General features: G+C 34.2%; 1 protein-coding gene and 1 pseudogene across 3 annotated transcripts in view; both read left to right on the top strand.

Annotated features, from left to right (window-relative positions):
- Nucleotides 1–6753, top strand: part of ccdc62 (coiled-coil domain containing 62) — a 10507-nt gene extending 3754 nt beyond the window's left edge. For all 3 annotated transcript variants that reach the window (XM_016277197.1, XM_016277196.1, XM_016277194.1), the window contains 10 exons: nucleotides 248–440; nucleotides 1407–1573; nucleotides 1731–1832; nucleotides 1924–2095; nucleotides 2278–2394; nucleotides 2676–2764; nucleotides 3439–3539; nucleotides 5219–5354; nucleotides 6271–6477; nucleotides 6586–6753. In XM_016277197.1, the coding sequence (XP_016132683.1) occupies nucleotides 248–440; nucleotides 1407–1573; nucleotides 1731–1832; nucleotides 1924–2095; nucleotides 2278–2394; nucleotides 2676–2764; nucleotides 3439–3539; nucleotides 5219–5354; nucleotides 6271–6477; nucleotides 6586–6588 (1287 nt within the window). In that variant the 3' untranslated portion in view covers nucleotides 6589–6753. The remainder of the gene's footprint in view (nucleotides 1–247; nucleotides 441–1406; nucleotides 1574–1730; nucleotides 1833–1923; nucleotides 2096–2277; nucleotides 2395–2675; nucleotides 2765–3438; nucleotides 3540–5218; nucleotides 5355–6270; nucleotides 6478–6585) is intronic.
- A 5395-nt stretch (nucleotides 6754–12148) lies between these two features.
- Nucleotides 12149–12639, top strand: part of LOC107589006 (huntingtin-interacting protein 1-related protein-like) — a 20421-nt pseudogene continuing 19930 nt past the window's right edge.

Here is a 12639-nt window from a genome sequence, read left to right as displayed (position 1 = left end):
TGCCGTCAGAATGAGAGTCCAAACAGATGATTAAAAACATCACAATAATCCACTAGTAATCCACACCACTCTGGTCCAGCAATTAATTTCTTGTGAAGTGAAAAGCTGCGTGTTTGTAATAAACATTTGCAGCAAATTTTCATTTTTGGTTTAACTATTCCTTTAAAACTGTGAATGCCATGGTAACTCTTGGATGAGTTTGTGCTTTTGTAAACTAAGTATTGGCCCATTTTTGTGATGTTACTAGACCCCAGTTAATGGATTGGAGGTCTCCACTATCCAGAGGCAGCGTCTGGAGCTGCAGCTTCTCATAGCAGAACTGAAGGACCGTGACCAGGAGCTCAATACTATGGCAGCAGCCCATCACATGCAGCTGCTATCCTGGGAACAGGACCGTCAGAGAGTACTGATCCTGGAACAGAGATGTGCCCGACTGGAGGGTGAGAGTGACTCCAGAGCAGGGTTAACTAAAACTATTAAAAGCATTTGTGTTCATTGAAATAAAGCAAAACATGAAAAACTAACTGAAATAAGTTGAAGTTGAAGCACAAAAAAATACTAACTTGAATGAAATAAAAGCTGAAATAAAAATAAATTAAACCTAAATAGTAATTATTAAAAAATAAAAATGACAAAAACACATAACAGAATTACTAAAGTTTAAACTTAATATGCTTAACTAAAATGAAAATTGAAAATATAAAAATAAAAGCTAATTCAATTTCTCCAGAGTGAAGATCCCTGATAAACCTACACCAAAGCAATATAATTTAGTTTTAAATGACCAATTTCCATTCTTTTTCTGTCCCTTAGAATTAGGTTATTTTTGCTACTATACCTTTAAGAATTCTGTATTCCCCCTTAAATGTAAACACTTAAAGTGTACTGCTGTAATTTCATAAACTTGCTCTATGTTTGCAGTTCAATAAATGAAAAGTTTTAAAAAGTGGACTGGATCATTTTGAGCTGTGAACTCTTCTGATTCAAAATTGCAGGAAATTCAGTTTTCCTTGAATCTAAAAGTAATTAGATCTACAGTCTCTTCTGCTCACCAAGGCTGCGTTTATTTGATCAAAAATACAGTAAAAACTGTAAAATTGTGAAATATTATTATAATTTCAAATAACTGTTTTCTATTTGTATATATTGTAAAATGTAATTTATTCCTGTGATGCAAAGCTGAATTTTCAGCATCATTACTCCAGTCTTTAGTGTCACATGATCCTTCAGCTGCTCAAGAAGCATTTCTTATTATTACCAATATTGAAAACAGTTGTGTTAATATTTTTGTGGACGTTACGGTTAATTTTATTCATCCTTGCTGATTAAAAGTATAAAAAAAATATTTCTGATCCTAAACTTTTGAATGGCAATGGTAATGTATTTGAATGCTCATGTTTCCTTAGATGAGCTGGAGAAGCGTAATGAGGTGATCAGAGCTCTCAGTAAGCGGACGAATGTGGCGGAAACGAGAGAGAAAAACGTGTACAGAGAGCTCAACAGCACCCAACACCAGCTACACGAGCTGAGCCACAGACAGATGAACATCTCCAGACATGAGCAGGACTTGGAGGTGAAGTCAAATCTGTTTTTAGGTCTGAAATTCTGGTCCATATCCTGTTCCCATTCCTCCATCTCCCCACATCATTTATTGTCCACTTTCTTTATCTTATGATAAAAATACTCCATAAGTTTTATTATAATGTATAATATATTTAGTTTATTCATAGGAGAGGAACCAGAGTCTGAACTCCACAGTCATGATGCTGTCATCACAGGTGGGGCAGCTGCAGGTGCGCGAGGAGGAGCTCAGCTCCATGCTTAAACTGAAGGTAGCAGAGACTCACACTCATGCACACATCCACTATCTTATATCCTATTTATTCAGACACATTGATGTAAGTGCTTGTTTTTCTTTATCAGGATAAAGATGTGATTGAGGCCACCAATCACATTTTAGAGCTGTCCGGTCGTCTGTGGGAACAAGAGAAATCACTCGAAGAGCTGCGAACACGTGAGAGCAAAACGCTGCGAGAAATGAAGGAACACAAACACTGTTTCAGAGAGAGCAGACATGAAAACACACAACTGATAGGTAGACCGTGATATTTCACAATCTCTCGTTGCGTCCGAAATCAAATACTGTATAGTAGGTACTTTATTTGGTTTGAAAATATCTTTGCGACTGTTAAACAAAGTACATTCTTAATTGTATTAATGTTTGTTGTATGAATTAATTCATGGATTCATCAGGATGCATGTTTAATTTTTTTGCAGCCGAGCTTCAGGAGAAAACCATTGAGAACAACAGCCAGAGAGAAGAGCTCATCCGCTTAAAGCAGGAAAACCAGCTGTTGAAGAAAGACATCACTGCTGTTGAACTTCAGATGATGAGTATGCCACTTACTGCATGTTTCATAGTGTAATATCGGCTGTGTTTCAAACGCTAGTGACCTGCCTAAACAGCATCACACACATGCTTCAGACACAGAAACATCTATAGAATCATTGCAGAGCAATAGACTGCATCTGTTAAAAACTGCCAATAGAACACTAGAGGTAATAAACAGCAGTGATGCTTAAACACTGATTGGTGCAGAAAACATATTTAATAGTCTTTTCATGAGTGTTAATGCTTTGTTAAATTAATGGAGGTTGCCATGTCTGTTGCCCAGATGAAGATAAAAGCTGGAGGGATGAATTACTTGAACTTTCCCGATCAAAACAAGCTCGAGCCGAATCTGAGCTGCTCTGTCTGCGGCAGGTACTGTCTTTCAAAACTCCCTCTCTTTACATCATCCAATGCCAGCCAGCGTTCATTTTTAGAAATCTCTGTCCTTTCCATTTGTTTTCCAACGGAAAAAACGTTGTTTCCGGTTTTTCAGCATGCTTGTAAGACTTCCTGCATTCCTTTTCCATGACATGGTTGGGATCTCTTCTAAAACAGCTCCACAGGCTATAACCCAGTGCTACTTTAGTATTATTGAGATGCTATTATAGTTTTTATATTTACAGTTTAATTTGAATTAATTAATTAAATGTTTTTTAAATAATTTTGTTGTGTATTTTTGTCATTTTTATTTATTTATTTTTATAATTATTTTTATTTGATTTATTTTAGTACTTCAAGAAAATTAGAAATTGCCTGGGCAATTAGCTGAAATAAAATAAGTATATATATATATTATAAAACAGTTCAAGTTTATTTTATTTCAAGTAACAAACATTTATTTGATGCTTTTTGCTTTTTTAAAATATGAATCATTTTCTTATTTTAAGTACTTATAATGTGATATTTCATATTTCTCAATAATCCTGGTCTACATTACTGTACTTAAGGCATCAGATATGTTCTGATTGGTTAGGATTTGCTTCACACCAAGTCAGCACATAATAGATGATTGATAGTGTTATGATATATGCATATGTTTGTGACAGGTGTGTGAAAACCAACAGAATGACCTCCAGCTGCTAAAGTTGAACTTGGAGAGCGCCAGAGAGTCACTCCGATATCATGAGGGTCAAAGGTCACGGGAGAGGTGGGGATCTACAATGTGCAGTGTTTTATAAACTTACATTTCTTATTTCAGCCACTGGATTTACTTCTGTCCAGACCAGTGTTATTTTATTATTTTTTATTTTTTTTACTAATATAGTTTTTATTAATATATTGAGTTATATTTTATTTTAATTTTAGTTTTAATTTTTAATAATACTGTTATATATAGACATTTTGATACAGTACTTCTGTCATTTTAATATCTTTTTAAAAATATTACTATTTAAGTTCAACATATTTTTATTTCAGTGTTAGTTTTTATTCATTTCCAGTTAGTATTTTGAATTAGTTTTTATTTTTGTATTTTATATGTTCAGTTTTCATTTTCCTTTTAGTTTATTTTTAGTAATTTATTTAGTGTTTTTAGTAATAAATATAATTACTATTTAGGTAATATATTGTTATTTCAGTTTTAGTTCAGTTTGAGTTTTTCTTCATTTCCAGTTAGAAATTTTTATTTTAAATTAGCTTTATTGTTAATATTTTCAGTTATTTTTATATTACTGTATAGGTTTAATTTATTTTTATTTCAGTTTTAGTTAGTATTCATTGCTAGTTAGTAATTTTAGTACTTAAACTTATTTCAGTTATTTAACAAAGCAGTATTTCTTTATTTTTTAGTTTTAGTTTATTTCAGTTTTAGTTAATAACCCTGGTCTAGACATCTTGAGTTATGAGTGTTATTGTGTCCGTAGGGCTGATTCTGGTATAGGAGACAGTCATGTGCTAGAATACAGTGATCATCAAGAAGGGACAGAACTAGAAACAGGGCTAATGTCCACCCTGTGCCGCAGCACAAGCGGAAAAGCCCCATCGGGTTTAACACGGCATCCTTGTGTTGAAATGGAAACGCAGACTGACTCTGAGCATGACTTTGGCGCAGCTTTGAGTGCCACAAACCATGAAGTCGCAGAACAGTCAGACGTAGAGGAAGGTTGCTCAGGCGCCAACATTACAAACAGCTGTGCAACTAGCCAGTGTGACATCAGTGAACAAGAATCACCCAAGATGGAAGTGAAGGAAAGAGCGAACAACTGTGTTGAGTTGTCATCCCAGTCTCTCTGCTGTGATTACGCTGACAGCCCATCAGACGATCCACAGAGTCAGGCAGTGTATTCTGACATTAGAGCTGACGTGGATTTAATGGCTGTCATTGACTATGATTCAGAGACAGGAACTCCTGTCTGTGTAGTCGATGTGGATATCAGTCCAAGATTCTCTTGGTAGGATTCTCTAGCTTTATTAAAACATCTTGCGAGTTAGGTTGTAATCATAGGTTTGTACAAAAACCTCAATGAATCAGAAAGCAAAGTTTCTCCCCTTATTTAGATAGAAGCCTTTGCATTTATGCATGTGGCAAATGCTTTTTATTCAAAGCGACTTACATTGTATTCAATTATATTTTTATCAGTTCAAGAATTCCCTGGGAATCAGATCCGCACCTTGACGATGCTAAAAGCATGTATATATTTTAAATAAATGTCCTTTTTTTGGTGGTTTATTAAAGGAGAGCTCAGTTTTACGATGTTCTACCATAATAAAATCCAGTGCACTTAATATTGCATTTTTTATGTAGGCATGTTTTAAGATTGAGCATGCAAAAAACAATGGTAATTTTGTTGGCCTGATGATAACCGTGACTTTCTCTTCATTTACTAGTGTGGCAGATCTGAGCCTTCTTCATCTGGATTGCCCCTCCCCCTCTCACAGAAGTAGGCGGAGCTCTGTCTGTTTACCCGATTCTAGGCTAAGCATTGAACTCTGTGCCAAAGATGTAGCTCACCACGACAATGAGGTAGCTCAACACTTTACATGTATTTGTATCAGGGATGTGATTTTTCTCTATTTATACAGTTTTCTGTATTTTCCTACCTGAAAAGTATGACCCTTGTGAATTGTGTAAATTGCAGCATTTTCAAATACAAATTGCAGAAAAATAAAATTAATTGCATTTTTTTCTGTAAAATAATGATGAGGATGTTAATTATATTAAATACTCATTTTTACAGTACAATAGTACTATTGCAATATTAAAATATTTCTCTATTGATTTATTTTTTATCATTTAAATAATAATAAAAAATAGCATTTTAATTATTATTATAATGAAATACTCAATTTGTACAGTACAATTGTATTATTGCATTAGTAATGTATCTTTATTCATTTTCTTTTTAGAATTGAAATAATAATCAAATAAAGTGTTTTAATAATAATAATAATAATTAGTATTATTATTAAATAATTATTTTGTACAGCACAATAGTATCATTGCAATAGTAATATATTTCTTTATTGATTAAATTTTTTATAAATTCAATAATAATAAAATAACAAGTAGTATTTTGATATTAATAATATTAATATTATTATGATTAAACATAAATTTTTACTGTATTATTTTAATAGCATTATTGAAATAGTAATATTTAGTTAATTATTTAATTAGTATAATTTAAATAATAACAAAATTAAATATTTTTTAGTTATTATTATAAAAAAAAAAATTTAATAGTTGTATTGAAAGGGGTGAAAAACATTCTTTTTTTTGTCCTTAGCTGATCACATGCCTGTTTTATGCATATTTGTATGGTGTTATCAGGGGGGTTAAATTGGGATCTGTTATGTGGGGTGGGGGGTCCTGGCCCAATTTAACCCCTGCGAGTTACCAACCTCTAACTTTATTGCATGAATGTTTGCATCTCACGCAGGAGGACTACAGCTCATCCACAACACGGTTACAGCGTCTGCTCGCTGAGTCTCAGGAAATGGTGGCAAGTTTGGAAAGTTCTACCAAGAAATCTGTCAGCCCGACAAAACCTCAGAGCCCAACGAACTGCGATGCCGGTTGTCACCTCCAAAGTAACCATGGCAACGGCAGCCACTCCCAAACCTTCACCCATAGCCAAACACGCCGGGTACTTATTACATCACAAAACTCATTTGCAACAGTTTAATGCATAGTATAAATGACGCTTCAAGGTGAAACTGCACCTAAATGGCATTTTCTTCTTATTGTCCTAAAGTAAAGTGACTCCCAGATCGAAAGCAACCCACGTTTGCAACAAGGAAGCAAGTAATGTGGTCCATAAAGCCACGAGAAGCAACGAATCCTCGTTTGCTACAGTCTTCTCTCACTGCTTCTAAAAAAATAAATCAGTTTTTTGCAACCAAAGAGGAGTTTTGTAAAGAGAACACGTATTTAAAAAAATTATAATTTTACAGATACTGTAATTCAATTATTATTATTTTTTTAATCAAACTCTATTTTTATGATATGTGTACAAAAATAAGCATTAATGATTAATCCTACAGAAGCACTACAGCACTACCTCTGACCAATGTAAAGACTGGTGTTATTTATAACTTCTTTCTTCAAGTGTTAAACCTGTCCTACAAGTTGACATAATGGTGCTGGTTGTTTTTTGCCATTCCAGATTCACTGTCATCTAACCTGTTTGGTTTCAAAGATAATGAACTTTGATGTGGCTCTTGTCTGGATCATCATGTTTTACATCCGAAATGCAGTCTTGTTCCCACAGAAAGGACAAGGTGCCATCAGCCTTTTCAAAAGCCACTGAATTGCAGTTTATTTGCCTAATCTCAGGACATTTAAAAGAACAATAAAGGTCGTTACATGCTGTCATTAACGGTTTTCTTTTAAATGGTGGTTTTGAGTGACTTCCTAATTTTAGTGTAAATTTGTGTGTGTGTGTGTGTATATATATATATAATTTTATATATATATAAATACAAAAAATTTAAAATAATACAAATAAGTAGCTTACGTAATAAGCAGATTTTTACAGATTTTACAGAAAAGCTTACAGATTTTTAAAAAATTAAATTAAATTTTATTTTGACTGAAAGACTGTTGATGGAGCACGTGTGAGGAAACTCACCTGTGTGTGACTCGTTGACGTGACCGGTAGATCTCAGGTGTGTGTGTGTGTGTGGGTGTGGAGGGACTAAAACGAACATTTGTACATCTGGTTTCATCTGAGGAAGGAGTTAAACATGGCCTCAAAGAAAACCGAATCGAAGAAAAACGAGAAAACGGATAAATCTGAAAAGGCTTTCGTCACATGTGGTTGCCGCAAGCCCTCCAGACGCTCCTTCGTCGAGTCCGCCGGCCGTGCCGTTCTCAAGCCCGACACAGCATCAACAGTATGGTGAGGGGTGTAACATTTCCGTCACACGCTTGAGGTATTCGGCCAATCACAACGCACTGGATAGCTGGCCAATCACAGCACACCTCGCTTTTTCAGACCGATGAGCTTTGTAAAAATTAAAGTGTTTCAGAAAGGTGGGGCATAGAGGAGCAACAATAATGTACAGTATGTGGGAAAATAATGTGTTTTTTTAACCTTAAACCGCATAAACACATTTCATTACACCAAATAATGCTGTTTTTAGCAGCATCATATGACCCCTTTAAAGATACTTTAACCAAAAATCTTTCTTTGGCGTTTTCCTTTTGCTTTCAGTGGTAAAATAAGGTAATATGACAGAAAACACCTGATAAATTGTTTTACACTTTTAAATGCTCATATTCGATCACTTCAAATCCCCGCATGATTTAAATTATTATATGTCATGTGTCGCCTAACAATAATTGCCATTATATTTTAATACACAGTTTCATTTGCATACCTTGTTTTTTTCGACATGTGCCATATAATGCCATGTTTTTTGACATGTGCCACGGTAATATAATGCTTCTGGGTATGTACCACAGTAACATGTTTGTTTTTTTTTAATGTTTTTTTTTTGGACCTGATATAACATTCATTTTAATACCATAACCTTGGCTAAATACCATAATATTGTTATCTCGGATCACTGTCCAGTGACCTTTTCTATTAAGATAGATAATATGGAGAAACCACAAAGAAATTGGAGGCTTAATTCCCATTTACTTACAAATAAAGAGTTTATTAATCACTTAAAACGGGATATAAAAATGTTTTTCGACTTAAATGACAAACCGGACATTTCTATGGGGGTGCTATGGGACACATTTAAAGCATACATTAGGGGTTGTATTATCGGTATTTTCAGATACATTAGGTATGCTTATCGAACCTGATCCTATATTAATTATATTTGGAGTTTCCGAAGAATTTTTAAGACTTGCACGAGTACAACAAAACAGTTTGTTTCATATGGGATAATATCTGCTAAAAAACGTATTCTTTTGTTTTGGAAGAAAAAAGAAGTTCCAACTCTTAAATTATGGCTGACAGAATTGTCAAGTACACTACATCTGGAGAGAATTAGGTATACCCTAATAGACAAGACTTTGTTATTTGAAAAAATTTGGTCCCCTTTTATTTCCTTTTTGCAAACTTGTGATTAATATGTTTATATTAATCACATTACCTACATTACCTACCCTTACCATTCGATAGCACTTATGGGTTGAGTTTTTGGGTGGGAGGAGATTTTATTTTATTTATATTTTCTGTTTAATTGTTTTGACTATTGTGTTTTTTTTGTGTGTTTTTTTGTTATGCCATTTGTTAAAATTTAAGTTTGTTTGCATTTTTAAAAAAAAGAAGTGTAATTACAATTGACTTTCTGTCAAAATTTCTAATAAAATATTTAAACATAAATACCATAACCTTTTTTGGACATGTGCCGTACAACTGTGTCATATTCATTTACATTACATGTGTGCATCATTTATTGTGTTTAATCAATGATGTTATATCAAATCTCAATTTCATCTGCTTTACAGCTTCAAAGCATCACCAAATCCATCACCAGCCTGAGGCCCCTATCAAAGAGAAATATGGACGCAGTATCCTTTAGTATTGGTTTAATACAGCATTTCTTATGTTCATATTTATTTGTGTGTTGTATTGGGCTTTCACAGATGCCCAGGCTTTTTCAGTCAAATGTAGTTGTGCTGTGCTTTTCACAATACACACTGTTTCAAAGCAACTTTACAAAAAATCTATATGTTAATGTTTATAATATCTTCATGCCTTATAGTCACATTTAGCTGGGAGATAATATAGTTTAGCAATATAAACACTCAAGCAATTGAGATTTGCTTTAATGTATATAGCTTAATGCGAGTGTACTGTATGTATATGGATAAAGTTAGTTATATATTTCCACCATTATATAAAGAGCTGGGTGATAATATAGTTGCATTTTGAGACACAATAAAAAAATGCAGGTATTTTGAATTTGCTATACAGCTAATGCTGTGTATCATCTTTGCTATATATCATCTGGACTAGTACATTGTCCTTAACTTTTGCACAGATATCATTTTAGGCACACATAAGGAAGGCGGTGCCGTCACGTTCTGGTCTCATGCCGTAAGTCTGCCGCTGTCCAGTAACGCCATCCTCAGCTGGAAGTTCTGCCACATGGTGCACAAACTGCTACGAGACGGCCATCCTAACGTAGGTCTCATCTACCACAATATCATCTGATGAAAATTACTTTCGTTTGACTTTATTTGGCTAAAATGACCCTACAAATGTAATTCTATGTTTTGCTTGTAAACCTTACGAGACAGCAGAGGTCACACCGCAAGCATTAGACAGATGGGAACATTATGGGTGAGTGTCGAAATGATCTGGTGTTTTTCTATTGAGCAAGTCATTTACATCATCACATTAATCTTTCATGTGAATCTTTCAATTTAAATTTTGTATGTGTTTGCTGTGTTTTAGGGGAATCTACAGTACATGATAGATATGGGCATATTGTTGCACTGTATGCCAAGCTGCTGTGTATTAAAATTGATTTCCATTTAAAGGTAAGTTTAATCCTTCCTTCAATGACATTTGAGTTTATATATATATATATATATATATATATATATACATATATGTGTGTCTGTGTGTGTGTGTGTGTGTGTGTGTGTATTTATCTTGTTTCCACCACAGCATCTGGAAATCCCACCAAACCTTGAAACTCCTGAACAAGTCCTTGACAAAGCCATCGCTATTGATATCAACCCAGTGTAAGCACATTGCTAATGATTTTAGTGAGCTTGAATAATCTATTAATGAAAATTAGTTAATACTTAGTTATAATTGTTATTTAACTCCTGAACAAGTCCTTGACAAAGCCATCGCTATTGATATCAACACAGTGTAAGCACATTGCTAATGATTTTAGTGAGCTTGAATAATCTATTAATGAAAATTAGTTAATACTTAGTTATAATTGTTATTTATACAGGCTTGACATGACAGGTGAGGTTCTGGAGTACATGGAAGCAGCTCTAAAGCTGCAAGAAACAGGTATACATAATGTTTTGTCATGTTTTTGTTTTTAATCTAACTCAAATAAATGCTTTTAATGCTTTAATTAATCAGTTACACAATAAATTGACCAAAAGTGACAATAAAGACATTTATAAAGTTCCAAAAGACTTCAATTTCAAATGCTGTTTTTCTTTTACCTTTCTACACGTCAAGCAATCCTGAAAAAATGTATCATGAATTGCACAAAAAATATGAAGCAGCACAACTGTTTTCAACATTGATAATAATAAGAAATTTTTCCTGAGCAGCAAATCAGTATATTAGAATGATTTCTGATGGATCATGTGACATTGAAGTAATGATGCTGGAAAATCACAGGAATACATTTTATTCAGTTATTTTAAATTGTAATAATATTTCACAATATTTCAGTTTTTACTGTATTTTTGATCGAATAAATGCAGCTTTGGTGAGCAGAAGAGACGGTAGTGTGTGTAAAAAAAAATTTTTTTTTTTAAACTTTCTGCAAACTTTTGAATGGTTGTGTACAATGGAATCAAAAGGTTTATGAATAATTAAAGATATAGAAATGTCATTGCTTTACATAAAATATCAAACTAAGTGGCATAATGTTTTGTTTTTTTACATTAAAACATTTTTATTTGCATCTGGTCTAAAAGTTTATTATAAGTGAATATAGAACATAATTTCACAAAGTTGCCATGGTTTCCTATTCGTCTTTCCTCCCATTTGAAAACTCTCTCATTGCTGGTCACCAACATATGATGCACTCCAAATAGCTTCTTAAATCATTTACACAGCAAGATCTTCTTGGTCATTTTACTCTTGTTTTAAACAGAAGTATTTCAGGCTAGAGATCTTCGCTTTGTTTGCTCAGTTGCTCTTTTGATTATTTGCATGGCGCTGAACAAGTACTTGTGATGAATTCATTGTAAACATGAATGAGCAGCTGATCTGCTCACTGAAGTATGACCCGATTTGCAGAGCATGCTGAATATGAACCGCTCTACCACAACCAGTACATCCATCTTCTTCCGGGAGAACATTGGAACCGAGAGATGGAAGCTAAAGGATAATAAATAATTACCGCTGTGACTGACACGTCTGGCCAGCAGAGGAGGGGACCTCATTAGCCGTGTCCATCCAATGCGGCTCCGTCACTGTGACACTGTCAAATGCAGTCCCTATTAGTGCCACTTACAGACTCGGACCCTGCCTTAGAGCATGCTTCGCTAGCAGGACGCGATTTAAAACAGGTCGCTAGCACCACTGTCACCATTCAATATTGCTAAGTTTGGGCTTGTTTTAAGCCGAGGATGTCCGCTAGAGTAACACCATGTCAGTGAGCTTGGGCTATCATATAGTGGGCGCTAGTGTCTGTGTAATTAAGAGACTTTATTAGATGACAGTCCGAAGCACTGTAACGATGAATGTAGATGTTCATGTTCATATTTGTATCGTATTTCTTCCCCCATGTTCCCAGGTAGCAGGGATTGAAGGTATGCTCATCGCTAATAGGAAGGTGGAGAACCAGGTGAAGACGTACATTACTTACAACAAGGGCCAAGACTGGAGGCTTTTGCAGGCGCCCGCTACTGACTTGGCAGGAAATCCCATTCATTGTGTGCTGGTAAGAAAGGCCTGAGTTGGATTGATTGTTTGTTTGGATTATTTATTTATTTATTTACTTACGAAATGTATGTTAGTGAGTGAACTATTCCTATTCCTGCAACTTGGCCAGTTTGTTATTCATATTAATCATTAATATAAAAAATATTTATATTTAATTTTATTTTATTCTAACACACACCCACATATATACTGTAT

This window comes from Sinocyclocheilus grahami, unplaced genomic scaffold, assembly GCF_001515645.1.
Source record: "Sinocyclocheilus grahami isolate Dianchi unplaced genomic scaffold, SAMN03320097.WGS_v1.1 scaffold110.1, whole genome shotgun sequence".
Taxonomy (NCBI): domain Eukaryota; kingdom Metazoa; phylum Chordata; class Actinopteri; order Cypriniformes; family Cyprinidae; genus Sinocyclocheilus; species Sinocyclocheilus grahami.
The sequence above is the reverse complement of the archived record's forward strand: the minus strand, read 5'-3'. Positions and strand labels throughout refer to the sequence as shown.